The sequence below is a fragment of the Manacus candei genome, unplaced genomic scaffold (genome assembly GCF_025592945.1).
Source record: "Manacus candei isolate 608988 ecotype Guabito, Panama unplaced genomic scaffold, ASM2559294v1 h1tg000082l, whole genome shotgun sequence".
NCBI lineage: Eukaryota > Metazoa > Chordata > Aves > Passeriformes > Pipridae > Manacus > Manacus candei.
Window position 1 is genome coordinate 124,710 of NW_026138130.1, and position 27,509 is coordinate 152,218.

The 27,509-nt window shown below is 62.1% G+C and overlaps 2 protein-coding genes across 2 annotated transcripts in view; both read right to left on the bottom strand.

Annotated features, from left to right (window-relative positions):
* Positions 1–264: 264 nt before the first annotated feature.
* Positions 265–1,720, bottom strand: LOC127481814 (urocortin-3-like). The gene is made up of 2 exons (XM_051811499.1): positions 1,672–1,720; positions 265–726 (listed from the first exon to the last, which is right to left on the bottom strand). The coding sequence occupies exons 1-2, from the start codon at positions 1,672–1,674 to the stop codon at positions 265–267; spliced, it is 465 nt and encodes a 154-aa protein (XP_051667459.1). The 5' UTR covers positions 1,675–1,720.
* Positions 1,721–2,979: 1,259 nt separating this feature from the next.
* Positions 2,980–27,509, bottom strand: part of COL7A1 (collagen type VII alpha 1 chain) — a 31,053-nt gene continuing 6,523 nt past the window's right edge. The window contains 103 exon segments of the mRNA XM_051811351.1: positions 2,980–3,951; positions 4,094–4,273; positions 4,938–5,057; positions 5,137–5,199; positions 5,558–5,647; positions 6,079–6,126; positions 6,204–6,252; positions 6,462–6,515; positions 6,595–6,672; positions 7,023–7,139; positions 7,428–7,490; positions 7,583–7,645; positions 7,722–7,775; positions 7,994–8,047; positions 8,137–8,217; positions 8,300–8,335; positions 8,414–8,485; positions 8,719–8,790; positions 9,022–9,078; positions 9,173–9,208; positions 9,334–9,369; positions 9,443–9,487; positions 9,653–9,712; positions 9,947–9,982; positions 10,196–10,267; positions 10,394–10,519; positions 10,659–10,718; positions 10,845–10,880; positions 10,991–11,035; positions 11,184–11,228; positions 11,409–11,447; positions 11,584–11,619; positions 11,720–11,788; positions 11,888–11,968; positions 12,066–12,101; positions 12,189–12,251; positions 12,411–12,443; positions 12,664–12,708; positions 12,878–12,913; positions 13,187–13,222; positions 13,514–13,558; positions 13,641–13,703; positions 13,867–13,911; positions 14,034–14,105; positions 14,265–14,309; positions 14,498–14,533; positions 14,627–14,836; positions 14,993–15,124; positions 15,300–15,335; positions 15,455–15,502; positions 15,686–15,721; positions 15,891–15,926; positions 16,065–16,169; positions 16,264–16,299; positions 16,457–16,492; positions 16,674–16,718; positions 16,916–16,987; positions 17,207–17,242; positions 17,431–17,511; positions 17,597–17,632; positions 17,733–17,768; positions 17,934–18,014; positions 18,731–18,754; positions 18,757–18,772; positions 18,854–18,880; positions 18,976–19,020; positions 19,170–19,241; positions 19,341–19,492; positions 19,635–19,715; positions 19,867–19,902; positions 20,009–20,068; positions 20,174–20,245; positions 20,422–20,454; positions 20,555–20,581; positions 20,661–20,696; positions 20,801–20,845; positions 20,966–21,001; positions 21,232–21,276; positions 21,414–21,449; positions 21,560–21,619; positions 21,742–21,804; positions 21,917–21,970; positions 22,115–22,141; positions 22,461–22,574; positions 22,651–22,719; positions 22,949–23,002; positions 23,078–23,113; positions 23,467–23,538; positions 23,866–23,958; positions 24,171–24,215; positions 24,329–24,355; positions 24,458–24,499; positions 24,603–24,760; positions 24,832–24,975; positions 25,054–25,180; positions 25,260–25,389; positions 25,443–25,824; positions 25,992–26,345; positions 26,426–26,572; positions 26,647–26,772; positions 26,855–26,998; positions 27,070–27,195; positions 27,246–27,500. Of these exon segments, the coding sequence (XP_051667311.1) occupies positions 3,902–3,951; positions 4,094–4,273; positions 4,938–5,057; positions 5,137–5,199; positions 5,558–5,647; positions 6,079–6,126; positions 6,204–6,252; positions 6,462–6,515; positions 6,595–6,672; positions 7,023–7,139; positions 7,428–7,490; positions 7,583–7,645; positions 7,722–7,775; positions 7,994–8,047; positions 8,137–8,217; positions 8,300–8,335; positions 8,414–8,485; positions 8,719–8,790; positions 9,022–9,078; positions 9,173–9,208; positions 9,334–9,369; positions 9,443–9,487; positions 9,653–9,712; positions 9,947–9,982; positions 10,196–10,267; positions 10,394–10,519; positions 10,659–10,718; positions 10,845–10,880; positions 10,991–11,035; positions 11,184–11,228; positions 11,409–11,447; positions 11,584–11,619; positions 11,720–11,788; positions 11,888–11,968; positions 12,066–12,101; positions 12,189–12,251; positions 12,411–12,443; positions 12,664–12,708; positions 12,878–12,913; positions 13,187–13,222; positions 13,514–13,558; positions 13,641–13,703; positions 13,867–13,911; positions 14,034–14,105; positions 14,265–14,309; positions 14,498–14,533; positions 14,627–14,836; positions 14,993–15,124; positions 15,300–15,335; positions 15,455–15,502; positions 15,686–15,721; positions 15,891–15,926; positions 16,065–16,169; positions 16,264–16,299; positions 16,457–16,492; positions 16,674–16,718; positions 16,916–16,987; positions 17,207–17,242; positions 17,431–17,511; positions 17,597–17,632; positions 17,733–17,768; positions 17,934–18,014; positions 18,731–18,754; positions 18,757–18,772; positions 18,854–18,880; positions 18,976–19,020; positions 19,170–19,241; positions 19,341–19,492; positions 19,635–19,715; positions 19,867–19,902; positions 20,009–20,068; positions 20,174–20,245; positions 20,422–20,454; positions 20,555–20,581; positions 20,661–20,696; positions 20,801–20,845; positions 20,966–21,001; positions 21,232–21,276; positions 21,414–21,449; positions 21,560–21,619; positions 21,742–21,804; positions 21,917–21,970; positions 22,115–22,141; positions 22,461–22,574; positions 22,651–22,719; positions 22,949–23,002; positions 23,078–23,113; positions 23,467–23,538; positions 23,866–23,958; positions 24,171–24,215; positions 24,329–24,355; positions 24,458–24,499; positions 24,603–24,760; positions 24,832–24,975; positions 25,054–25,180; positions 25,260–25,389; positions 25,443–25,824; positions 25,992–26,345; positions 26,426–26,572; positions 26,647–26,772; positions 26,855–26,998; positions 27,070–27,195; positions 27,246–27,500 (7,532 nt within the window). The 3' untranslated portion in view covers positions 2,980–3,901.

Sequence of the window (27,509 nt, forward strand, 5' to 3'; positions counted from 1 at the left end):
CTTGGCTGTGCTCCAGCGCTGGCCTGGGCAAAGGCAAACCCGGCTCTGTCTTCTCCAGTGGTGCTGAGGTGATGGTTATTAAACCAAATCCTACCGTGGCTGCTGATTGTGCCATGAGCACCGGGACTAGGGGGATGAGATGCTGTGTCCGCAGCCCCCTGCAGGCACACCAGTGCCACTCCACACTTCCCTCCATCTGTGCCCCTGGCAGCCCCCCTGCCCTCTCCGGCCCTGCCTGAGCAGGCATGTCCCAGCCAGGGGAGTTCATCTCCTGCGCCCGAGCTGGGCCATCAGCTCGGCATTGGCGACCGCCTTGTCCTGCTGCTCCTTTTCTCTGGCCAGGTCGAGCAGGATCTCCAGTAAGTGTGTGTGGACATCAAGTGACAGGGACACCTTCCTCCCCTTTTTCCTGGGAGCAGGTCTCTTCGTGGCTGGGCTCGTCGGCCAGGGCAGTGCTTTCCTTGCTGACCCCTCTGGCAGCAGCGGGCTGGCTCTGTCTGGATGAGATCCTTCCCCAGAGCCAAAGTCGCCCCTCCTCATTTTGGGGAGAGCTGGCAGCATCTTGTTAGTGCCGGTGGTTTCCTGGCTGGTCAGGTTACCTCCATCCCCAGCTCGAGGGGCTGGTGGGAGCTGCTCCAAGTTCAGTTCCTTTCGGGCTGTTGCTGGTGCCCCGAGGACCACCAGGAAGGTGAGCAGCATCCTGCCTCGCAGCACGGCCGGGAGCGCCTGCAGGGAGTGCGTGGTTGAGCTTCACCCCCCCATCACACTGCCATGGCCCCACAGCCCCTCCAGCAGGACATATCCCCACCAGGGTGCCACATGTAGACCCTCCCTACTCCCCATGCCAACTGGGGGTGGTTCACCTCCCTTTTGGGAACCCCTAATTTTTCCACCCTGATTTTAACCTTTTCGAACAGGGTGGGAGGTTTTGAGGAGGATGAAGGGGATGTGGGAATCAAATCAGTGGGGTGCCCCTGTCCTTTCCCACAGCCCCTGGCCAGACACTGGCTGTCAGCTCCATTTCACTCTCTCCAGCCCTCTGTCACCCAGGGTAGGGGACATTCTTCTCGGGAGGCTGCCTTGGGAGTGTGGCTGCTCCCCAATCCATTACTGCCCTTTGGCCAGGGAAAGGTGACGTGCCCGGGATTTCGGGGCTGGGCGGGCTGTGGGGCTTTCTTCCTCCCACGCCTTCCCACAGGGTTCCTGGGCTCTCTGGGGCAAAAGCCAAGCTCCCTAGGAGGGATATGAACCACCTGGCCCAAAATACACAGCAGATTGGTGGCAGTGGGGTGACAAGGGCATGAGTTGTGCTGAGCCTCCACCCCATCCCTCACTCTGGTCCCAAGGAGGGCCCTGGGGGTTCCAGGGTGCTGTGATGGGAGGTGGGGGTCAGAACAAGTGCAGGGGTACTGCTGCACAAATTCTGCTGCATTGGTGCCTCTCCCCCAAATCAGTCACCCAGTCAGGTTTGTCCAGCTGGAAGGAGAAAAGTGAAAGGCACCCAAACTGCTGCAACTTATCTCCTGGGTGAAACCCTTTGGAAAGTCCCAGAGCAGGTAGCCAGAGGTGGTTTAACTCACCTGGAAGTGGGCAATGAAAAACATCCAAACCCTTGCAACCCGTTTCCCAGCTAAAAGCCCCTGAAAAGCACCACTGAGGGCACAGCCTCACCATTTCCAGCAGGTCCTCGTCTCCCCGATGCTCAGGCAATGCTCCTACAGTGCAGGGACCACGAGCTGGGTATTTGCCCTGCTCCCTGCCAAGCCCTTGCTCTTATCCTGTCCCAGCTCCACCTCTGACCCGCAGAGGGGGTGACGGTGACATGGGGAGGGGGGAGGAGGGAGGAATGTTATTAATACATTTTCTCTAATAGCAGATGAAATCATCCCGGGATGTGGGTGGGCGTGTGCCCCCTTGCAGCTCTGTGAGCTGCATTTAGAGGGGGTTCCAGGAACCTGGGGCATCTCAGTCATAATTGTTTCATGTCTGACTTGTGAGATGTTTCTTCTCCATTTAATTAGGCCTGTCAGCCTTCCTGCTCCTGTCAGCCTTAAGGAAGGGAGAAAACATGCATACTGGTGCTGGCCAATGGCCATGGCACTGGCTGTGAGTGCCAGCCCTCTGGGTATTGTGCCTCAGGAGGCTCCTGGATATCTCCTGGTACTGGTCTGATGCTGTGTCCTGATAGACTTCCTGGCCCTGGCCAGCTGGAGGACATACCTGGAGAAATGTCACCTCCCTGCTGTTCCAACTGTTTTGCAGCCCACCTTCACCGAGTCTAACTGTGATGCCACCAGTTTGCAGCCTACCTGTACCAGTCCAGTCTGGCCCAGCTGCTCTACCAGCTGCCCGTGGTAGGTAACAGCCTGTAGGCATTGCTGTGGGGTGAGTCCCACAGGGAAGGGCTTTGCCCCAAAGCCCCCTGCTTAGGGACTGTGGGAGCATCCCAGGTCTCTCAGGCCAGGCAGGAACCTGCATGAGATGAGCTGTTGAGTGCTCAGCCCAGAGGGCTGGCCAGGGCGAGAAGCCAGGGTGCTCTGGCTTCAGACCACTGGGGGTCTACCCACCCTCATGGCCGCAGGGTGACCAGTCCTATGCCACCCTCCCCAGCAGTGGCCCGGAGTGGAAATAATGCTAGCTCTGTTCCTCCTCCTGGGGACAGCCAGGAACTCACACCCAGCAGCCAAAATTAGCACTGATTCACAGAGCACATCATGCAGCACCACAGACTCACGTGCTGACACGTCAGGGCCTGGACAGGGGTCATGGCCTGGCTTGCGTCAGCTGGGCATGTGCTGGGCACAGGGATGGGACACTGGGTTCCCTCAGGGGGGTGAGGAACCCCAGCCAGCGCTGCCAGCAATGGGCAGCAAGAAAGGGCAACCCAGCTGGGGTGGGCAGGGGGCATACCTGACTCAAGAGCCATCCCCAAACTCCACGGGCATCTCCAGCAGCGTGCCAAGAAGCATGACACCTCCCTGTGAGCACAGCTTTAATATCACATCCCCCTCACATTGGTACACATATACATTCGCTGTATACAGATATACACAGAGAGCAGCGGTATGTGTGGGGGCCACAAAGCCCCCCAGTGGCCTCTCAGGCCCTGGGGCAGTGAGGGGCACATTCCTGTCAAGCCTGGGGTTGGGGGGAGGCAGGGGCTGCGACCCCGGGAGCCGACATCGCTTTCACAAAGCCTTTGAGAGTAAGCGTGGGCAAGCAGGAACCTCTTCTAACATAGCACCATCCTCAGGGTTTCCCTGACGGGCCAGGGATGCAGGTGAGTACCCCCCCAACTACAGACTGGTGTGCTGCTGGCAGTCATGTGAGCTGGGGGACAGCACATGGAGAAAGCCTCCAGTCTCCCCACAGGTCATTGCCAAACCATCGCAGCCACAAAAGGGGAACTGGGCCCCAGCTGAGGTTAAGGTGAAATTCATTCAGATGGAGCTGGTTGCAGGGAGGGGGTGGGGGATGATATGCAGGGGGGTACTGCCTGGCCCAGGGATGCAGGCAGCTCTCCCATCAGAGAGGGGAGGGGAGCCCAACCCTGCCAAGTCCTCCTGGGCTGCCAGAGAGGGGGGAAAGGGATAAGAACCATCCTGTTGGCAGCAAATAATTTAAAAATCAAACTGGAACAGCCCAGGAAACCTCCGTGGAGGTTCAGAGCCTTGGTGGGAGGTGGTTTCCCATTTGATATAAATTTCACCTTAACAACAATAAAAGTGGTGTGAAATGAAAAACCCATGAGCAGCATAAAGACACGTTAGAAATAGCACCAGGTTCCTGCCAGGGGCTGGTGGGTAGGTGGCCCCCACCACCACGGGCAGCCCAGCCCCAGCTGGGGTGGCAGCCGGGCCCCACCTCCAGGCAGCCCTGCCTGCCGGGACACTGCCCACACCTACACCTTTGGCTGCCCTCCCGTCTTGCCACCGGCAACATCACGGGCACCTGTGGAGAGAGGCAAGGTGGTGTCAGAGCCGAGGTGGGGGACCAGCATCGTGCCCCCAGCTCTGCACTGCTGAGCCCACGGCACCAGGTGGGGATGCTGCCAGGCCTGCCGGTGCCGGTGGCTGTGCCAAGCCCTGCCTACCTGCCCGTGAGCGCTGCCTGCAGTGCAGCTCACACTCCTCCTTGCTGTCGAAGCGGTTGAGGTTGCCCTGGCAGCCGCTGTAGACAAAGGGCCGGCACTCAGTGACTCTTTGGTTGTAGTACCAGCGCAGGGTGTAGTGCTGGCAGTGCCCCTCATCCAGCGGCAGGCTGCAGGGCTCAGCTGTGGGGGCAAACAGTGATGGTGAGGGCAGGCAGGAGCTGGCAGCACACTGGCTGTGCAGGCAGCCAGGCACACTTGGTAGAGGAGGGGAAACTCCAGAAGGGGAAGGCAGGGGATGGCTCCCAGCTGAGCATGGGCAAGGTTTGGCTGGAGGGGGCATCTCTGTGCTCTGCCCAAGTGCTGGAAGTGAGGGCAGGAGATGCTGCTCTGGACAAGTCCTCTTCCAGGGGCAGCCAGCAAAGGTTGGAGATAAGAGCTGGGAGGGAGGTGGCATGGCCACAGCACACCTTGGAAAGGTTGTGGGGGGACCCTCTGCATGCTGCTGACACTGGGGCTTCCCTGATCTCCTGGGGCCTTTGAGATCCCCTCCTGCAGCTCATGACCAGGAGCACAGGAAACCTGCCAGGGGCAGCAGATCCCACAGGCACAGCAAACCACCCATCACTGCTGGTGATGGCTTCAGCAAGGGGAACAGAGTGTGAAGTCTGCATGGCGTGTACAGCACTGTGCTCCGATGGGGACGGCACAACGTACCCAGATACTAGCAAGAGGGCTGCAAATCCTAAATCCCCACAGCCAGAAGGCACAGGGACCCACTGCCAGGCAAAGGCCTGGGGCAGCCCCGGGGTCACCCCAGGTCATCCTCAGTGTCAGGGAAGCTCACCATCCATCGCAGGTTGCTCCAAGCTGTCCATCTCCGGGGCCTCATCGTAGTCCTCCTCCTCCCCATACATGCTGTCGTACTCGAGGTCATCGGTGTCGAGATTGATCTCCCTGTCCTGCCCTGGGAGACAGCACCAGGCATGAGCAGCTCTTGCCACACATGTGGAGCAGGGAAAAAGGAGGACAGGGAGATGACAGACCCTCCTCCTCTTCAGTGTGTGACAACTTGAGCACAGGGACTGTGTGAGTGCTGCCGGCGGACTCTGTGAAGGGGAAGAACATGGCACAGGCATCAGGGAAGAGGTGAGGGAGTCTGGGGCACTTTCCCCTTCCATCCCAGGGGAAACCCATGACAGGCAGGTGCAGGGCAGTCCAGCACTACCACAGCACTTCTGCAGCCTGACAGGATACATGGACAGGGGTTGGGGACCTGGGAACACCCTGTCCTCTCTGTGCACCACAGACCAGGGCTGCCAGGGGCTTCTGGAGGATGGACAGGCAGGAGAGGCCCGGGGAGACAGCACCCATTTGGAGCCCAGCAGGATGGGGACAGGGGAGGGCACAGGCAGGCACACATGCCCATGGGGCCAGATCTTGTAGGTCCTCTGGACTCTCCATCACCTGTTTGGCCATGCTCCCTCTCCTGGCGAACGATTCTTCCTCCTCCCTGGGCAGAGCGGAAGCTGCTCCTGGCCTGAGCCCCCCAGCCTCCTTGGAGAGAAAGGACCCACCTCATCCCAGCCCACCCCTTGCTTCCATCCCTCCAATCCCACTCCTCCAGCCCACCCTCCCCTCCAGCACTCCTGACCCCTGAGAGATCCCTGCCCCAGCTCTGACACCCAAGCATGGATGGGGTGCAGTCCTCGTGGTCCATTCACAAACGGGCAGACCCTGGCAGCGCCCAGACCCCACTGGTACCATCCCAAGCCAGCTGTCCTTGGGGATCCCTGCTGAACCATCACTCCTGCCACACACCATCCCTTCTCCCTGTGCACACTCCTACATGGATGCCGACCCTGACTGAGGGGGTCATGGAGGGCCCAAGCCACATCCAGCTCCCCAAAACTGGCGGCACACCTGGGTGCCAGAACCCTTTGGTGCCACACGTGTGGGGCAGGGGAGTAGAAAGGAAAAGCCACAACCTGAGTGCTCACGTGAATCCAGGTGCCGTGGGAAGTGGCCGCCGCAGGCTGTGGGAGAGACAGGACAGGGGTCAGGGGCAGCAGGGCCAGACCCCCAGCCCCAGGGCAGCAGAGGGGGTGCTCACCACAGTGCTGGCTCATCTCCTGCCTGACGAAGGCACGGATCTCGTCCTCCTGCCGGGCACATGGAGGGGCAAAGGTCCCACATTGCAATAGGGGATGGTGCAATTAAAGAGGAGGAAAAACCCTTTCCCCAGGCCCCAGCAGAGCCCGGAGGTGGGGGCAGCCCCTCCATCAGTGGCAGTGGGATCAATCCAGCACCCCTTCCCACCCCGGTGACCCAAGTGCCATGAGTCTATGCTGGCTCCCTCCTGGTTCCTTACCGTCAAGCCCGGCTCCCCCTTCTCCCCACGGAGCCCACGGGTGCCAGGACTGCCCTAGGGACAGTAGAAAGAAGGTGGGACACTGGCCCTGGCTGGGGCTCCACCGGGCAGGGCCAGGCACCCGCTCACCCACCTGCTCTCCTCTCTCACCGGGGATGCCAGGAACGCCACGTGCACCCGGCACTGACTGTCCAGGGGGGCCTCTCTCCCCCTGCAAAGGACACATGCTCAGGATCTGGCTGGTAGTGCTAGAGTCATTCTGCTCTCCTCAGCACTATGGATGTGCTGCTTTCCCCACCCCTGCACCCCGGAGATGCCTGTGCAGGCTGGGATGGGGATGGGTCCAGCTCACATCAAAGACAAGCAAGGTCGCAAACCCCTCAGGCTCCTATCCACTGGGCAGGGGGACACAAGGGAGGACCCCAAAGCCAGTGATCTGACAGGGCAGGACAGAGCCGAGACATAACTTCAGATGCCACCAATCCCTCATCCACTCAGGGACCAGGCCCTCCCTTCCTAACAGCCCCAGAGAGGGACCAGCCACCCATGGTGAGGACTCACCTTCTGGCCCTGCATGCCCTCAGGACCTCGTGGGCCAATGTTCCCTGGGGGGCCAGGGGGGCCAGGAGCACCATCATTACCCCGGGGACCGGGGCCACCAATAATGCCAGGGGCGCCCTGCAGGAGAGCAAAGGGTGAGACCAGGGGTGTCAGAGACCCTGACCCCAGAGTAGGCACCATGGGCATCCTCTGACCCCACAGCTGGGCATCCCTGAAGCACCGGCACTGGTGCCTTCTTGTAAAGAGCGGGGAGAGTTTTTGTCACTCATAGTTCAGTGATATAATTTAGAGCAGCGCCAAATGACTCTTCTGGAAGCATCAGGCTCTGATGTGCTTCTGACCAAGGCCATATCCTGGTACAAGCAATGAAGTGCAATGCATCCCATCTCTTTCCAGCTCACTCACCCGGTCTCCTTTCTCCCCCTGATCTCCTTTAGCACCCTGCTGCCCGTCAAATCCCCGGTCACCCTGCAAAGAGGAAGGGACAGGCAGCAGGGGACAGGCAGCGGGGGGGAGGCTGAAGTGCCAGCACAGCTTTTCCCAGCACTGCTCTGACCTACCTTGGGTCCCATGAGCCCTTCCTTCCCGGGGATGCCCGGTGGTCCCGACAGACCCAGCTCTCCCTGGGGGACAGAGCAGATATCCGGCAGCCATTGGCCATGTGCTCCCGTCCCACCCTGGTGTCAGTGAGGTACTTACCGGCTCACCTTTCCTCCCTGACAGCCCTGAGCGCCCTGGGATCCCCGGATCCCCCTACAGCAGGCAGGAGAGAGGCAGGACAGTCAGTCCTGCACCCCTCAATGCTCACCCCAGAGCCACAGGCTGAGGAGGGGACCTCATGACCCTGTTGCAAGGTCAAGGTCCAGCCTCAGCCATCTCCCTGCTCCCACTGGCTGGCGGAGGGGATCCAAAGGGCCACAGCCTCCAGGTAACATCCAGGCTCCTGCAGCACCCTGCGGGCACCCACTCACCTTCTCACCCTTCTCCCCATTGAGGCCACAGGCACCTTTCATGCCCCGTTCACCCTGTGAGGATGAGGAGGGGAGTCAGAGCTATGCCACGCTGGCACTGGTCCTGGCCAGGAGAGCACCAGTAGCCAGAGAGGACGACCCACCTTGAGGCCACGCATGCCCACGGGTCCCATGTCCCCCTTCTCTCCCCGAGCTCCAGGGATCCCATCACGGCCAGGCTGACCCTGTGGGAGAGCACACAGCATGACAGGGGTCCGCTCCTGTCCCACAGCAGGGTGGCAGCAGCACCAAGATGCAGCTCCTCACCGGCTCACCAGGCTCTCCCAAGGCTCCAACCTCTCCCTGGGGAAGGCAAAGGCATCGGTCAGGGCAGGCAAAGTGGATGGTGCCACCAGCAGTGGGGTATGTTCAGCTCCTTACCTTCTGCCCACCAGGGCCGCGTGCCCCAGGAAAGCCCGTGGAGCCCTTCTCGCCTTGCTCACCCCTCATCCCCTGCAAGAAAACCCCCAGATCAACACAGGACAGAAGGAAAAGCTCCAGCCACTGTGTGGCCACAGTACAGCTGTGGTCACCCCTGAGGCTGGATCCAGCAGCTCCCCTGGGTCAGGGTGCCCAGAAGCATCAGCCCATGGGGCACAGGGATGCCATCATGCCCTGCTCCTTCTGTTCAACATCCTGTCAACAGCCCTCCATGGTCCCCAACCCAGCCACCCCCAGCCCTGTACCTTCTCTCCAGGCATGCCTTGCTCCCCCTTGTCCCCCTTGTCCCCTTCTGTGCCCTTCAGGCCTCGGTCTCCCTGCAAAGGGGGAAACACAGGGAGGGGTCAGGGGATGGGGAGAAGCTCAGACACACATGAGGGTGGGGGGACAGATTCCCTGTGGGCAGGGACAAGGGAGTCCATAGCCAGGCTGAAGGAAAAAAGAAAACGTGCTCTGCAAGGGAGGGTCCTTCAGCAGGAAGAAGTTCCCTCAGCACCTCCCAGAGGGACAGTGAGGATGGGAAGAGGGAGGTTAGGGACAGCTCTTACCGGCTCCCCTTTGCTGCCCCGTGCTCCAGGCGGCCCCTCCACCACCACAGTATCGCCCTGTACACCCAAAGGAGAGAGAGAGGTGGGGATGAGCAGCAGGGTCAGGGCTGCTGTCTGCTCTTCCACTGCCCCCCCCACTTCAGGGACTCACCTTGTCTCCTTTAGGTCCTGGGGCCCCAAGGTCCCCCTGTGAGGAAGGTGAGATGCTGCAAGCACGCACAGCGGGGAACAGGTAGCACCTCCCTGGAGGTCCCAATCTCTGGAGGTGCATCATTTGCCCCCCACAGTTCCCCAGCCCACAGATTCCCTTACCTTGTCCCCACGCTCCCCTCGGTTCCCAGGCAAGCCCTGTGGGAGAGAAGAGAGGGTTGGTTAGGGAGGGGCCTGGATTGGGGCGCAGCTGGGGAAGGGAGGTACTTACCACTGGCCCACGATCCCCTTCTGGCCCTGGGCGCCCATCTTCACCCTGTGGGAAGGAAAGGATGTGAGAAGGGGGCTTGGAATGGGGGCACTCCAGTATCATCTCACCCCAGGAACAGGTGCAGGTCTGGCTCAGAGTCTCCTCAGGGCTGATAATGTGGGATTTCCTGTCCCTGCCTGTGGGCACACGGGGGGCTCTGGCAGTACCTACCCGTGGCCCTGGGTCTCCACGCTCGCCTCTGGCTCCTGGCAGCCCAGCCCCTGGAGCGCCCTGCCGGGGGAAGGCAACACTCATACCTGTCCTCCCAGCCCTGTCATGTACCCCCCACGCCAGGGGACACCCCACAGTCCCCAGCATCTCCCCGGGTGCCTGGCACTTCTTCAGGCTCTCATGTGCCACCATTCAGAGTGGGCTCAGCACTCTCAGGGGGGAGGTGGCTGCAGGGACACCCCACAAGAAGAGCAGCATCACACTCCTCATGCTATAGGGTTGGCCCCATCCTACCTTGTCACCCTTCAGGCCAGGGGCCCCTTGTATGCCCTAAAAGAAAGGAGAAGGGTGAGCAAGCCACAGGAGGAAGACACTGCCAGGCGCACACCTCAGACTCCCACAGTGGTTCTCACCCAGTACCAGAGACCCTGGCAACCCCCAGGCTCAAGGGCCAGGGAAGTGCAGGGTGGGTCCCTGTTCCCCTGTCTGAGCCAGCAGAGGAGCCAGGGCAGAGCCTACAGACTGCTGTGGCACCATACTCACAGCGGGCCCTGGGGGCCCCACAGGTCCTGGTGGTCCAGCAGTGCCATCTCTGCCTGGAAAGCCGATCAAACCCTGGCAGGGAAAAAACAGTGAGTGGGCAGGGACTGTGGCTAGGAGGCAGTGGGGCTTGCAGGGCCCTTGCTGACACTGCCCAAGGATCCAGTGTCACCAGGACCAGGTTGTGGTTGCAGTCTTTACCCTCTCTCCTGGGGGACCTGGAGGGCCAGGCTGCCCATTGTCCCCTCTCAGGCCTGGCTGTCCTGGCGTCCCAGCAATGCCTGCTAAGCCTGGGGGTCCTGGTAATCCTGGCAAGCCAGTGTCCCCCTGAATCAGGGAAGAAAGAGATGGGGCCCATGAAAGCAGCCCCTTAGGACTGTGCTTTTCCCTTGGCCAGCCAAGCTAGGGCATCACCTGGGCATTGGGGATGTGATGAGAGCCAGGGTGACATGGGGACAGGAATTACCTTCAAACCTGGAGGCCCATCCTGTCCTGGCGGTCCCCGTGCACCGACACCCGGTGATCCCTGTGTGGTGGCAGAGAGCATGTGGCACATTCCCTGGCTGGTGGGCACAGGGGTGCCAGGAGCACTGTGACATCCAGAGCATCCCCCCAGGGCTGAGGAGCCCCTCTGGGAGCAGGGAACATGTACCTTCTCGCCTTTGGCTCCGGAAGACCCCTTGGCTCCCTGTGAAGACATCAAGCCCCCAAGAAGGGCTGGGCAGTAGGTGACAAGGGCACAGATCCCACACCCCGACAGCAGCCCCTGTCCCCAGCATCCACATGCCTCCTACTCACATCTTCCCCAGGATCTCCTGGCTCCCCGAATCTTCCTGGCTCCCCCTGGCAGGAGAAAACAAGGAAAAAGTAGACGTATGGGACAGTGGATTGGGGGAACAGCTGCAGCTGGATCCCCACACTATGACCAAGCAGCGAGGAAGCCCAGGGTCCCCAGAGCCCCCTCCTCACCATCCTCCAGGGTAGCACCCACCTTCTCGCCCTTGGGGCCTGGCAAGCCTCTGTCACCCTTGGAGCCCTGTGGGGGGAGAGCAGTGTTAGGGGAGGGGGCAGCCACAGGGCTGGCTTGTCCCACAAAAGGCAGGGGTGGTGGGAGGGGGAATGACGTTAATGAGGGGTACAAAGTTAATGCGGGGGGAAGAGTTAACGGGGAGAGATTAGGTTAGTGTGGGTGATGAGGTTTACGGGGCCAACTCACGGGCTCTCCCAGCACACCCTCCAGCAGCACTGGCTCTCCCTGCAGGGACACACAAGTGATCAGACATGCCTACAATGGATGCCAGCACCCTGCAGGCCCCTGCCCGCCCCAGCCTTGGGGGCTTTGGCAGCTCCCAGGGGTGGGGGTTCCCCCACCTCCCACCCTGGCTCCTCACCTTCTCGCCTTTGGGGCCGGGGGGGCCAGCGATGGCCTGGGGCACAGAGGAGAGAGGGGGCAGGTGAGTAGGGCTGCATGGGGATGCTCCCCCTCATCCCGGCCAGGAACACCAGGCAAGGCAGCTCTGAACTCACCTGCCCTGGAGCTCCGGCATCCCCTGGCTCTCCCTTGGGACCAGCAGGGCCCGAAGGTCCTGGCATGCCCTGGCACAAGCAGCACAGCCCTCAGCCTCAGCCACAGACACCCCAGGCTGAGCCTCATGGGGCTCCCGCTGGGATGGGACAGGGTGAGTAGCAACGTACCATCTTCCCAGGCATCCCTGCCTCGCCGTCCTTCCCTGGCACGCCATCCCTGCCTGGCACACCAGGCTTCCCACTCTCCCCCTGCAGACAGTAAGAGTAGGGTTGGGTCATGGGAGTCCAGGCAGCCCTGAGCACCCACAGTGAAGGCAACCAGGCAGGAGGGACACAACACACTCACCACTTGTCCCGGTTGTCCAGGGACACCTGGTGGGCCCTGCAATGGAGACATGAGCAGAAATCAAGCAGCATCCCAGGCACGAGGAATGGCCAAGGGGCAGGTTCGGGGGGTTGCAATACCTACCCCTGGGCCAGGGGGGCCAGGGGGCCCTGGCAGCCCCATGCTGCCCTGGGGACCTGGCAAGCCCTGCAATGGAAACAGCCTCATCAGAGAGGGGACAGCACAGCCAGGACCTTGGCTGCCCCTGTGGGAAGATGTGTTGTGGTGGGACTGGCTGATTCTGGGGAGGCTGGATGGCTTTGGAGGGGCCATGTGGGTGCTAGTAGGGATGGTGTGAGTACTCACACGGATGCCGGAGCCGGGTTCCCCTGGATCACCCTGAAAAGAAGGCACTTGCATCAACCCAAAATCGTTCCAACCCACAGGCTGCCGCGGTCATAGCCATGTCTCCACACCTGGATCCAGGTCAAAATGTCCCTCCCTCCAGCCCAAAACTTCCCAAAATTTGGCCCTCCCTCCAGCCCTCAAATCTGGCAAGTCACCATTTCCCTCTGCCAGGTTGGAGATGGCAATGCCAATGCAGATGCCAATGCCATACCTTGGTCCCAGCTGGGCCCTGGGTCCCTGGTGGGCCAGTGCTGCCCTGCAGAGAACAAGGAGACATTATTGAGGTGGTGCTTGTTGCTGGCCCAGGACAGGGAGAGGGCAGCAGGGCTGCTTGGTCCCAGCACTGCCACCCCACCCCTGCTCCCTGGGGGAACACCCGGCCTGGCTGATGTCTCCCTTGCATGTGGTACAGGGTGGCACCTTACCGGAGGTCCTGGGGGTCCTGGGTCTCCCTGGTTGCCCTGAAGGGAGAAAGAGATGGGGTCACTACAGGGAGGGGTTTCCACCAGTGAGGAGGGGTTTCCATGGGTGAGGAGAACCAGACAGTGCCAGTGGCTCTGTCTTACACCAAGTAAGACAAGCCTAGATGGCTCCTGCTAAGATGCAGGGGGCCAAACACCCACCCCCACAGCAGCATGACCTCACAGCTTCACCAAGAACTCATGGCTAGGAGCCCCCAGGTGTGTGCTGAGATGGGGGAGGCACAGGGACACAGGGGACACACAGACACCTACCGGGCGTCCCAGCACGCCAGGGAAGCCTGGCAAACCCTGCAAAGAACCACATCAGTCAGTGGGCAAGCAGGAACACCCCACTCCCACACAGCCCTGCCTCCCTCCCAGGGATGCCCCCCATTCCTGGCATGTGGTACCCAGCCAGGGTGCTTATGGGAGGTAGGTGTGGGGGGAGGCCCCCTAAAGGCCTGCAGGGCCTGCATGGGGTGGGGGGAAAGGAGATGAAAGAGGCAGGAACACTCCCACTGGTGTTGGTGGAGGCTGGTGTGGGACCACAGGACCTTTCCCCACTCCCAGCCTGCATCCCTCCACCATGCCCCCACTCACCGGCTTCCCCTCGGGGCCAGCCAGCCCTCTCTCACCAGGAAGACCCTGGAGCAAGAGATGGAGACAAGGTCAGTGCCAGGCAGGGGGCTGAGGTCAGTGCTAGGCAGGGGAACAGTGCAGTACTCACTGGGGCACCATCCCTGCCCTTCTCACCAGGCTCCCCTCGGTCACCCCGCAAGCCACCTTCACCCTGCAGTTGGGACAGGCACAGAGTCACAGGACAGGCAGGGACCTTCCCATGATGTTTCAGGACCTGCTGACACCCAAAGAGGGGTGCCCCCAGCAGTGCCCCCATGCAGGGCTTTGCTCTGTGAGGCTGCTACTTTGGCAATGGGACAGTTATGACCTCAGACCTTATCTCCTTTGGGTCCCCGCTCGCCCTCGACTCCAGGCTCACCCTGTGTTAGGAAGACAGATGCCATCAGTCCCTCTACCCTGCCACCATCCCCAGCCATAGCTGATCATGTTGCCCTGGCTCAATTGCCTTGGCTGCCCCCCTCCTCCCTGCCCAGCCACACACCTTCGCTCCCTTGGGTCCAACGGGGCCACGCTCGCCAGGAAAGCCCATCAGGCTGCCCTCCACCACATCTGCCTGTGGGCAGGGAATAGTCAGGGCCAGCATCCAGGGGACCCCAGGAAAGGGGCACAGCCCTCCCCAAGACCCTGTGCCAAGGGACTGGACATGACTATCCATCCCCAGAGGTGCAGGTTGGCATCCTGAGGATGGTCACCAGCAACAGCCATCACCTACCTTGGGTCCTGGGGGTCCTTGGGGTCCAGGCAAGCCATCCCTGCCCTGGGAGGGTAGATAAATAGCTTGAGCACCAAAGAGGACAACAGGGCATGGGGGAGCAGAGCCATCCTGGTATGGCCACTCCTGGCCTCCACAGGGCATCTGCCAGCCCGTTTGAGAGCCCTGTGTCCCTTCGAGAGGGACACAACACAAGGGGAGATGGAGTGGACCATCTCCCTCTCCCAGCTCACCTGCTCACCTCGGTCGCCCTTCTCGCCCCGGTCGCCCTGTGAACACAACGTGATGGCTGTCACAGCGCTGTCCCCAGGCCCCTGGACCAGGTGCCCCAGCCTCCCCCTCACACTTCCACACACACTCACCTTCTCACCGGGCCGCCCGGGTTCCCCCAGCTCCCCAGCCCGGCCTGGCACCCCGGGAATGCCTGGTTTGCCAGGCTCCCCAGCCTGCCCGGGCAGGCCCTCGGGACCCCGTTCACCCACGGCCCGGCCCATGGGGCCTTGGGGGCCAGGGGTGCCTGGGTCCCCCTTGTCACCTTTGGGTCCTCGTTCACCAGGGAAGCCTAAGGAACCCTGCAAAACATAAGCTGTGCTGCAAAGCAAGCCCTGCAGTTGTCAGTCCCCCCGAGCCCCACAGGGCTGAGCTGGCTGCACACCCCTCCCTGCCAGAACAGGTACCACGAGTGGGGCAGCATGTTGGGGCTTGGCATCGAGCCTGGCTCCACTCACCTCTCGGCCTGGGGGCCCCCTCTCTCCTGGATCCCCCCGACTGCCCTTCTGGCCCCGCAGTCGCTCCGACACAGGCAGAAGTGAATCCGAGCTCCCATCATAGGCACCCGTGAGCTCCTTCAGGGATGAAATCTGGGAGGGAGGAAAGACACGCCAGTCAGGACATCAGTGCAACCCAGTTGTGGCAGCACCCCACAGCCCCGCTAAGCTGCCCTGGATTGCTCAGATCTCCCACCACCTCCCATGTCCCCCTCCTGCTGCCATGTGGCAGGAACAAACCCCAGCCCAACAGCCAGGAAATACATACCTTGATGCCAAGCGCTTCCAGGCTACGTTCGACATTCTGCAATAAGGATGTTAAAAACCAAGTGGGTGTTAGCCTGTTCCCACTGTCAGGGCTGTGGACAGTCCTCTGTCCCCCAGAGCTGATGTCCCAGTCCAGCAGTAAGGACAGGGACTCACCACTGCAGTCCCAGGGTCTCCACGTACTCCAGGGCTGCCAGGTCGCCCCTAGGTTTGCAGAGAAAGAGGGAATGAAAAGACGTGCAGAGGTGCAGTAGGTGAGGTGAGCAGTGCTGGTGCTGACCTCAGAAGGTTTCAGAGTTAACACTTTTGGTGCTGCCTGAACAGGGGCTGTGGTTGCCACTACCCTGGGGTGCTGGTAGCTTGTAAGGCTCAGTGCTGGGTACTCACCGGCTCTCCTTGCAGCCCAGGCTCCCCTGGGTCCCCCTGAAACAGAGCAAAGGGGTCAAGGGGGGCAGAGTCAGGCTGCCTAGCACCGACTGCAGCACCAGGGTCCAGCCCTGTCATCTTGGGAGCCTGCCAAGGACTTGTTCCCTCTGGCACAGGGTTCCCCAGACCTTTGCCTTGAGGGGCTCTGGGGCAGGAGCACACTTACCTTTGGTCCAGCCACCCCACGGAGCCCTGGGGAGCCCTGGAAGACACAGAGGGGACACAATGGTATGCAGAACCCATGGACACAGGGCAGTGCCCTGAAGGAGCCATGGACAGGGGTCCTGCCTGACTCCGGGGTCTGGTGCTGGGTGGCACTGTGGGCTCGAGAATTACGCACCTGGCCTGGGGGGCCGACCTGCCCTGGGACACCGGGAAGGCCAGGGGGGCCGAGAGGGCCTGGCACACCTCTGTCCCCCGGCTCGCCCTTGGCACCACTGCGGCCCTGATGAGAGAGCTGTGTCACCCCCAGGACCTGGGACCCAGGGATATGTACTCAGCAGCTCCCATCAGCACACTCCTCTCCAGGGAGTACTCACCTCTCTGCCAGGTGGTCCTGTATCACCTTTGTCTCCCTAACCAGGAGAGAAAGGAGTTAGAGGGGTGCTGCCCCATTCACATGCCCCAAAATTATTCTCCTGGGCCAGGCAGGGAGGAGTCACTAGACTTGTGGGGATCACAGGGGGACCGTGCAGGGACCACACAGGGACCACCCATGGCTCATCTCCTTACCTTTCTCCCATCCTCTCCTGGCGTTCCATCTTCTCCCTGGGGACAAAGGCTGCCAGTCAGAGCCCAACTTGACCATCTCAGCATGGGCACCACACAGGACAGGGGGTTGGCTCAGAGCTTTGCCACATCCTCCCCTCGCCTTTAGGTTGTACTGGGATCACTGTCCCTCAGCACCCCTGGGAGAGCTCCAAAATCCAGCCCTGGTCCCCCTACTCACGTTCTTGCCATTGAGGCCGGGTTTGCCATCCTCACCAGGTTTGCCCTGGGAGGAAGAAAAGGCAGTGAGAAAGGCCCCCTATCTCCCCACCAGCCAGGGGCCCCTGGGCCTCACTGCAGCCCCAGGGTGCAGGGAATGGGGAGCTGGGCACAGGGCAAGCCTTGGAAGATGGACCCAGCTGGGATTCAGCAGAGGGCATGGGGCAGAATGTATCCCCAGGGTGTAGGGTGGCTGGTACTTACAGGGATGCCAGGTGGTCCCAGTGGGCCCACGGGGCCAGGCTGTCCCTGCTCCCCACGCAGCCCAGGCAGCCCCTGCAGGGAAAGGAGATGGAGGGAGCACAGGGCAACAGGGTATCCATCTGCCCCAGTCAGCTCCGGGAGGAGGGAGTGTGACTGGGACAGTGGCACGCTGCTGGGTCCTGCTGCACTGCCCCAGACCAAGAAGAATGGAACAGGAAATCAGTCCCTTGCAAGTACAATGGCAAGTAAGCAGGAGCACAACCAAAACCTGCCCTCTCCGGAGGTACTTACATCTCGGCCAGGGTCCCCCTGCTTCCCCGGGTCCCCCTGCAGACAAGGAGAAGGTGAGAGCAGGGACACCCCTATCCTGCCAAAGGCCCCCCCAGGAACATCCCCAGCCTGGAGCAGAGGGTGTCCAGGGGAACAGCTCCTCCTGCACCATTGTCCCTCTATCCCACAGCTCCCACCTGCAGTGCCCAGGGACAGCCATGTCCCCCACCCCAGACCATGCTCACCCGCAGCCCGGCAGGGCCCGGTGGCCCAGGCTTGCCTTCCAGCCCATTGCGGCCATCCAGACCTGGTGAGCCACGGTCTCCCTGTAAGAGAGTAGGGCAGGAGTGTTGGAGCTGTGAGATGTGATGGGGGTGTCATGGGACAGCCCCCAGCCCCCAGTCCCCTCACCTTCTCTCCTGGAAGGCCTCGGTCCCCAGGGTCACCCTGTGGGGTGGGAAGAGCCGTGAGCATCATCTCCCACAAACAGTAGATGAACAGGGCACAGGTCCCCTACCCAGATCCCTGTGGGAATGGGGACACTCACCCGTGCGCCAGGGGAGCCACGGGGGCCCTCCACACCCTGCAAGAGAGAGACACGCTCAGCACTGGGGCAAGGGGGGAATAGGAAGGGATCCTGGGTGCTCACCAGCCACCCTCTGCACACCAGGATCCCCAGCTCTCCTGCAGAACATCATCGCCTGCCGTGCTGTCCCACCACTTCCCACACCAGGGACCCAGCACCTACCCTCTCTCCAGGCAGGCCAGGGGAGCCGGAATCGCCGCGGGCGCCCTTCGCGCCATCCTCGCCAGGGTCCCCAGGGTCCCCCTGCCAGGGAAGGGCACGGTGGTCAGAGGGTACTGCCCTGTGCCGAGCCCGTGCCTGAGCACATGCTGAGCACCTCTGTGGTTTAAGGGTGAGATGATAGCAAGGGTCTCAAAATAAGAGATTGAAAAAGAAGTGGCTGGACTCAACCCCCCCTCTGAGGGGCCAGAGAGCAGTCACAGAAGAAATGCACTGGGTAGCACTGCTGAGCCAGGAGCCAGCTTGGCCATGGCTTGGGACCATGATGCCACCCAGCACAGAGCACAGCCCGAGGCCAAAACTGCCCTGACCTAAGCTGGGCCATAAATGCAGAATGCCAAGAGTGTGGGGTGCTGCCACAGGACCCCCGTGGGGCTGGGGAGCCAGGAGAATGCTGGCTCCTTTGGGGACCTCAGCCCTACAGGGACCTTGCAAAATGGCACCCTCCTTTCAGCACTGCGCAGGAGCATCAGTCCACATGTCCCCCAGATCCCACATGTCCCCCAGATCCCACATGCCCCCCAGATCCCACATGCCCCCCAGATCCCACATGCCCCCCAGATCCCACATGCCCCCAGATCCCATGTGCCTCTCAGCTGTGGTGCACATCAGCTCCACATGGCAGGGGCTGTTTCGGGCAGAGAGGGCTTAATGGACCATGATCCCAGTGCCCAGGCAGAGTCCAGCAAGGGACAGAAAAGGGTATCCCAGCACCAGCATCCCAGGGACTCACTCATTACCTTCTCACCCTTTTCCCCCACTCCTCCAAGCCCCACGTCGACCTGTGGGGCAGAGAGGAGCTGTCAGAGCACTCGGGGCAGGGCAGCAGCCCGTGGGCAGGGAGAAGAGAGGGCAAAGCTTACAGTTCGTCCTGGGGGTCCAGTAGGTCCCTGAAAGAAGGGCAAGGGAAATGGGTTAAGAGGAGCTGGCATGGATCCAGGACTGTCTCTGGGGTGGGGGTCACACATGGCCCTGCATCACTCACCGGCTCTCCACGGTCACCCTTGTTCCCTGGTGCTCCAGGGCTACCCTGTGGGAAAGAGGGACTGGGTGAGAAGGGGAGAGAATGGGGGACCCGTGGTGTGGTGGAACCCCTGGGGTAAGTGTGGGTGCAGGGCAATGGGGTGCGAGGTGTGGTGGTGCCCATGGAGCAGTGGGCACACACGAGGGGGTACTCACGTTCCTGCCTTCAGGACCTGGGTCCCCTGGGTCACCCTTCTCCCCAGGGAGGCCACGGTAGCCAGGGAGGCCCTGGTTGGAGGGCAGAGGGAGGGTGTGCATTAGCAGGAGCCACCCCAAAGGCCACAGGCATCTCACCTACTCCAGGGTGTCCCCCAGCCCCGCACTTACCCGGGGACCCCTGTCTCCAGGTTTGCCAGGTGGACCAGTTTCACCCTGTGGGGAAAGAGGGGGTGAGCGGGGGGCAGTGGAGAGGGGGACAGTGGTCCTGGTGGGCCCTCACTTACCGGGGTGCCTTCGTCACCCTTCTCTCCTGGTTCTCCCTGTAGCACAGGTCAGCGGGCACCGGCCAGGGTAGAAAAGCACAAGTCACCAGCATCCCCCTGCTCCCTGACAGCCCCTCATCTCCTCGGGGCCACAGTGCCCCATGGCCCCTGGTCCCACCTCCCTTTTGCCCCATACTACCTCCTTGCCTCGCATCCCAGTCTGCCCCGGGGTGCCCGCTCGGCCCGGCTCCCCCTTTTCCCCTGGCTCCCCCGGGTCGCCCTGGGCAAGGGAAGAGGCAACAGGTCAGGGCAGCATGGGGGCAGCACAGGGGCTGCCAGGGGGAGAAGAGGCACAGCCCCTCCAGAGTCCGATGGACAGATGGATGGATGGACAGATGGATAGAGGGCAGAGCTTCCTGCAGTGACAGTACCTTCGGGCCACTCCTGCCTGTGAGGCCAACGATACCCTGGTTGTTGAAGAGAAGAGCATGTGTCACCAGGAACCTCAGTGACCCCGTGCCAGGGTAGGGACCAGGATCATGAGCCAGTGCCCTGGGGTGCACTCAGACTCACCCGATCGCCCTGCTCGCCTTTGGGACCGGCTGGTCCCGGGATGCTCAGGCCAGGGGCACCCTAGACAAAAAAGGATGCAGCGTGTGGGGCAATGGCACAGGCACCATGAGTCCAGGGAGGTCTGTGCTATGTGCCCTGTGCCTTCCATCCTCAGGCAGTACTCACACGGGCACCTTTATCTCCTGTATCACCCTTGGGGCCAGGAGGTCCTTCTGGTCCTGGGAATCCTCTGTCACCCTGGAGCAAACAAAATCAGCACGCCAAACCACCCCCTTTTTCCCCACTGCAGCTGTGGACAGCCAGGCCTGGGACTAGGACAAGCATCCCCTCAGGTCAATGCCCAGCTGTGCAATCCCCCTCCCAGGCCATGGCCATGCCCAGAGGACAGGAGGGCACAGCTAGGGCAGGGTTACCTTCTCTCCTCCAACACCAGCCACGATAGGAGCCTGGGGGGGAAGCAGAGGAGACCATGCTGGGTGCTGCCCGTTGCTCCCTGTCCTGGGGCTGGGACAGGCAAAGGTGGACTCACTGGGCAGCATCACTTACTGGCTTGCCAGGTGGTCCTGGATCGCCCTGTGGAAACACAGGTGTCATTGCCAGCCCCTTCCCCACCCATCCCTGCCACCCCACTGGGACCCCACTTTGCCCTCACCTTCTCTCCACGGGGGCCAGTCGGCCCTGGAGCTCCCTGTGGCAAGAGAAGAGACCTCAGGGGCTGGAAGTGCCTGGGGACATGCCCCCAGGGCATGGTAGCCCCTGCTCCACAGCACCATGACCGCTGCCTCAACTCACCTCTCTGCCTGATGGCCCTGGGCGCCCCGGGGCTCCTGTCTCACCCTGCAGGAGAGGAGGAAGAGGAAGGTGTCAAGGGAATCCTGCCATCCCATTCCAGGGTGGCTGCTCCAGTGCAGAGCAGGCGTCACTCCAGCATGGCTGGAATCACCCCAGCACACTTACCTTCTCACCCTCAGGGCCCGGCACACCACGGTCCCCCTGCAGAGCAAAGCAAAGGAGGGTTTCAGGGAGCCTTCCTCCCTCCATGCCACACTATTCCCACCCCACACTGCCCCAGAGCCCTTCAGAGCCCAGCTGAGCCCCAGAATCCCATCCAAGACCACTGGGTTCTGACAGCAATCCCCAGACACAGCCGCCACGGAGCCACAGGGACATCAGGACCTGCCAATGCTGTTGAATGGCACAGTCCCTCTCCAGTGCCATCTCACCTTCTCTCCCGTCTCTCCCAGCTCTCCTGGCGCCCCACGGTCTCCCTGGTGCAGGAGGAAAACAGGGTCAAGGGCAGCAGGACCCATGGGGGGACATCATGGGTCCTGACACAGAACCCAGAGCCCTTCTCATCCTGCCAAAGGCAAGGTGAGAGCGTCCCTTCAGTCCCTGCACCACTCACCTTCCTGCCCTGCTCCCCTGGTGGTCCCCGAGGGCCCTGCAAAGGAGGGTAGAGACTGTCTGAGGCTGTCCAAAGCGGGTGCCCTCAGGGCTTGGCTCACCAGCATGGCAGCTCCTGCTCGCCTTACCTTCTCTCAGGAAACTCACCCGATCTCCTGGGTCCCCGGGGCGGCCAGGTGACCCTGGAAAACCTTCTGTGCTATCACCCTGGAGATTAGGAAAGGTGACAGCCACTCCCATGACAGGGGGATGCCCATGAGGTGGGAATGGGAATCCCCCCTGGAGAGTGGTGTGAGGTCCAGCCCCAGCAAGGGAGTATCCTCTCTTACCTTCTCTCCCTTCAGGCCGGGGGGCCCGGCAGGTCCCCGGGGCCCAGGGTCCCCAGGCAGGCCCTGCAAGACAGAACAGCTCAGCCCCTGGGGATGCAGCTTGGCCCTGGGGACACACGGCCACTGCAGCCCTGCTCCCTTCTGCTGTCCCTGCTGGCCTAGGGGCCGGACTCACCGGGGATCCAGGCTCCCCTCGAGGTGCTGCCCCATCCACAAGTCCAGGGGGGCCCTGCAGAGACAGGGGTCAGCTCCTGTGTGGTTGCACTGGGGGCTCAGTCCTTCCCAGCACCCTAAAGGGCTGCAGTGCCCTTGGACATTCAAGGGACCTCCATCCAGGAGAGCAGAGGAGTTAGGGAAATGCAGAGGCACTCACCCTTTCCCCTCGGTCACCCTTTTCTCCCTGTGAGGGCAAAATTGCAAATAAGGGCATGTCCATGCTCTTCCCATGCCCTACTCAAATAGAAGGGGAACACACTGGGCAGAGCCCATCATCAGTGGTATCAGGGCACGTGCACACCATGTGCCTCTCTCCACACTGCCCAGTGCCAGCAACAACTCACGCAGGTGTGAGTGTGTGCAGATACAGCTGGTGGGGGCACAGCCCACAAGCAGGACCAGGAGGAGTCCACAGGGGAGCAGCTCCAAGCTGCTGGCTGTTCTCCCATCCATCTGCCCACACATCCCCCCAGCCATTCCCACGCAGCACCGGGAGGATGTACCTTTACAAACTCTCCTGGAGGTCCTGGTGGCCCCATGGGTCCAAGTGGACCAGGGGGGCCTGGATCACCAAGGGGCCCCCGTGGGCCGGGGATCCCAGGGGGGCCGGGGTTGCCCTGGAGGACAGAGATGCTCCATTAGCTGGGCCTGTGACATGGGCTGGGGGTTCCACATCCATAGCCCCAGACCTACCGGCACACCTGGCTCCCCTCTCCGGCCTGGCAGCCCCTGTTCTCCATCTGTGATCACCCTGGCCTCTCCCTGAACAAGGACAGGGAGGAAAAATCAGTGTTCCCATGTGCCCTGTTGTGCCCTTAGTGCAAGACAGGGGCCACAGTGCCACAAGACCAGGAGTCTGGCAGGGAGATGGGGAGACCCTGGGGTCACGCAGCCACCAAATACCAGGAGATGCCAGGGACCAAGATATGCCCACCAGGGTCCCCACTGCTCCCCAGGGACCCCCATGGGGCAGCCCCTGCTCATCACCTACCGGTTCACCTTTCTCTCCCTTTGGGCCAGAAAGTCCCATTGGCCCCCGTGGTCCCTGGGAAGGAAAGATGAGAGTGAGAAGGGGTGTTGGGTGTGAGTGGGTCTGGGGAGGGCTTGAGGCCATACTCACAGGATCCCCTCGGGGACCAGGGACTCCCTGGATGCCCTGGAAAACAACAGCTCAGGAGGTGAATGCATGTCCCTGCCAGCTGGGGGAGCAGGGATGGCATGGCATGGCATGGCATGGCATGGCATGGCATGGCATGGCATGGCATGGCATGGCATGGCATGGCATGGCATGGCATGGCATGGCATGGCATGGGAACTCTAGCCAAAATAGGGAGAGATAGTCCCTTCCCAGTACACTTGGCCTGGGTACACACACAGGAGACAGCAGTGACTTTGCCAGCTACTGAGGCAGTACAAGGAAAAGGTAGGCAGAGGCCGGCTCAGGGAGCAGGCAGGGTGATGGGAGGAGCCGACCATGCAGCAGCAAACCTAAGGGACATCCCCACTCACCGGTTGCCCAGGTGATCCAGGATTCCCTGGGCGTCCAGGGCTTCCTGGTGTTCCATCAGCTCCAGGGAATCCCTGCAGGACAGAGAAGCATCACACCAGCACCTGATGTTCCCCAGCACTGCCAGACCCCCCCAGTGCCCCAGGCAGTGCTGCTTCTGGCACTGGGAGTCCAGGGTAGCCCCATGGCAGAGCTGGGTTCAGGGGTGCCTTTCCCCTGTGTATTGAGCTGGGATGTGAGGGACCAGTGTGGGGCTGGACTGGGGCTCTTCAAGGGGATCCCTCCTCCAGCCTGGGTGAGGAGGAGAACAGAGGGATGAGGGGCACAGAGAGACCCTGGGGGCCAGGTCACTGTGCCCAGGAACCCCGAGGTGCCTGGGTGAGGGAGTCAGCTGTACTCACCCTGTCCCCCTTCTTGCCTGGACGCTCGATGCTCTCTCCTGGTGGACCCCGTGGCCCTGGGGGTCCTGAAGGGCCAGGCAGCCCATGGCGACCCTGGAGGGAGAGTGGAGAGGATGGGTTGGGTGGCAGGTGGTGGTCAAGAGGTGCTCCCTGTCTGCCCCTGTGGCAAGGGTTGGACAGGTTCTTGCCCCACTCCCACCTGTTGGCAGGACAAAGGAACAAGGGAACAACAAGGACATGGGAACTATGTCACTGCCCCTGCCAGGGATCTGTCTCTCCTCTCCCCCCCTTCAGCAGGATATTACCGGCTGGCCAGGGGGGCCTGGTGGTCCCACCCGTCCTTGTTGTCCCTGCAGAAACAAAGCCAGTGGTGAGCATCCCCTGTGGGCTGGCATCAGTGTGGTTTAGGGGATGCAGATGCCCCCTAGAGCCACCAGCTGGGTGGGGACACTAAAGCACTCACTGCCTCGCCACGGTCTCCCTTCTCGCCCTGCAAGGGGACAGAGGGAAGTGGTTATGGGCTGGCACCCCAGTTGTTCAACTCCTCGCTGGGCAGCTTCCTCTGTGCATGGCAGACAGTGGGGATGCTCACCTTGGGGCACTGCATAGTGCAGGGCTTCGGCTTTGGCTCTGGCTGGCAAGACAAGACAAGCCTGTGTGAACCCAGGGGTGGGAGAACCCCCTGGCTTATATAGGGGTGCCCCCAGTCCACACCCCCTGAGGCACTCTGACCTTACCCTGGTGGAGATGATGGTGCAGAGGTCATCGGTGAGCTCTCCCTCCAGCTCTGCCAGGTTGTCACCATGGTAGATGTACCGCGGGTCCTCGCTGGTGACCATGCGCCGGAGCTGCTCCCGGTCTGCCCCCTCCAAGCCCACCGCCAGCACCTGCACCCCTGAGCCAAGAGCACCCTCAGCACCCCACAGAACTCCCTGCACACCCTGCTGGGATCCCATCCATTCTCACCCCCAGCCTTGACATCCCTGGCTGCAGCGATGGCATCGTCCCCAGAGGGGCCATCAGCCAAGACCACCAGCACTGCTGGCACCCTGGGCCGGCGCCCTGCACCAGGGCTCAGCAGGTAGGTCCTGGCAAAGGTGATAGCTGCCCCTAGAGAGGGAGAAGGAGGAGGGGACAGTCAGCAGGATCCCGGCAGCCACTGCCCCAGCTCCCAGTGCAGCCCCTCACCGATGGCATTGCCACTGGGCTCCTCATAGCGCATGGTGCGGATCTGTTCCAGCACGGCGGGCAGGTCACTGGAGCGGTTGAGGAGCAGCCAGGGCAGGCTGCGGTAGCTGTATGTGGCCAGAGCCACCTGCAAGGGTGCAGAGGAGCAGTGGGCACCGTGGCCTGCCCATGCCCTCTGAGCCCCCACTGCTGCAGCAGCACCCTACCTGGGTGCCCTCAGGGCCCAGGCGCCCCAGGGCAGACACGGTGTTGGAGAGAAGGGTGCGGACAGCGTCGGCACCCGAGGAGCTGTCACGGGTGCCATGCACCAGAAAGACAACATCACCATGGGCATCCCTGCAGACTGTGGGCAGGGAAGGGGTGAAGCCACCATCAGAGGGGAGACAAACCCAGCCCATCCCTGCAGTGACCACGCCGTACCTGTGCGCTCGCTGACAGATGTCTCGGTGCCTGGTGCACTCCCCAGGAGCGGGCGGAGGGTGAAGGTGTAGCGCTGGCCCAGGCGCAGCCCGGAGACCTGCTGGGAGCTGGCAGCACTGGGCAGTGTCCGCCCCTTCTCCCCACCAGCTGCCGCCCAGGGGACAGTCAGGGGGATCAGCGTGCCCCCACGGGGATGCTGCCCCCCATCCTGGGGCCACCCATTCATCTCACCTGCAGGAGGGCTCCAGGAAAGGACGTAGCCAGAGGCACCGGGGACTGGGGTCCAGGTGAGTGTCACCGAATCTCTCTGCACCTCCGTCACCCGCAGGCTGGTGATGTGGCCTGGGGCAGCTGCCAAGGAGGAGGAAATGGTGTCCCAGCCCCATGGGGAAGCCCTCAGCCTGCTCCCAGCTCCCTCCCCAGCCCAAGGCTGGGACAGCCCAGTTCCTGGGTGCCCCTCTGGGCTCAAGCCATGTGTCAGGGAGCTGATGCCACCTTGGCACCAGGCAGTCCCTTACCAGTTATGGCAGTGACAGTGGCTGGCTCGCTCTCCCGGTTGCCAGCCAGGTTGGTGATGCTGATTTGGTAGCGCCGGCCGGGTTCCAGCCCTGCCAGGTCATAGGATCTGGAGGTGGCTGGGAGTTGCTGGCTGCGCTGGGGCCCCCCTACAAGGGGCAGAGAGAGGTTAGCAGGTGTGAGTGGGGGCTGTTGGGTTTGCAGGGGTGCTGGCCGGCCACGCTCACCTTCAGCCAGGCGCCAGACCAGGCGGTACCCGGTGCTGCCATCCACCGGCAACCAGGCCAGGCGCAGGCGGTGCTCCGAGGCTTCTGTCACCTGGAAGCCACTGACAGGGGTCAGTGGGACTGCCTCCGCTGTGGGGCAAAGGGACAGGCATTAGGGGCAAGGGTGCCCAGTGCCAACCTGGAATGCTGTCACCTGCCCCAGCACTCACGGGTGGTGACGACAATGGAGACGGGGTTGCCCTCTCGGTTGCCAATGAGTGCCGTCACCTTCACAGTGTAGGAGACACCTCCCTCCAGGTCGGGGATGTCAAAGGAGTTGGTGTGTCCAGGAACTCGCTGGCTATTCTCCGAGCCCCCTGTCGAAGACTGCGGCATCAGCCCACCCACCCTGTCACACTCACAGCCCAGCCCCATCCTCATCCCACATTACCATCCCTACGGCTCCACACCACGCGGTAGGCAGTGGCTCCTGGCACACCGACCCAGGTGACACGGGCAACGTTGCTCCTGGATGCCTGGACCTCCAGCTGGGTCACTGTCCCCACCTGCTCAGGTGCTGTGACACCAAGGGGGTCACTGTCACCAGGGTTCACAGCAAGTGGCAGCAGACAGCACTGACGGGCAGGAGGACACCTCACCTATCCGTCCCGTGGCAGTGACAGGACTGCCCTCGCGGCCATCCATGATGGCTGAGACACTGACTGTGTAGACGATGCCAGCACGCAGCCCCTCAATGGTGAAGGTGGTGGGGTCAGCAGGGAGGAAGCGGGATTGCTTCAGACCTAACACAAATGGCTGGGATAGGAAGGGCTCCGCCAGTACCACCACAGCATCTCACAGTCCACACACTCACCGTCACTGCCTCGCCATGTCAGCAGGTAGCCCCCAGCGCCTGGCAGCCCTCGCCAGGTGACCCGCAGCTGGCTGGGACTGGCCTCTGTCACCCGCAGCTCCGAGATGCTGCCCACAGCTGGGTACTCTGCACCCCCCCATGGCACCACAGCGTCACCTTGGGGAATCCAGAGGGACCCCAGAGCCACCCTGCCACCTCAAGGGGTTGCAGGGGGACAGAGGACAAATGCATGCTGGAGTGGGAAAATCCAGGACCAGCAATCCTGGTGCCGGATGTGGACTTACTGAGGCGGACGGGGAGTGTGGCAGCACTGCCCTCCCGGCTGCCTGCCAGCGCCGAGACACGCACCAGGTAGGTGATGCCCTCCCGGAGGTCACCCAGCTCCAGCCCCGTCTGGCTGCCTGGGATGCGCCTTGTCCTCTCCGTGCCATCTACCGGGA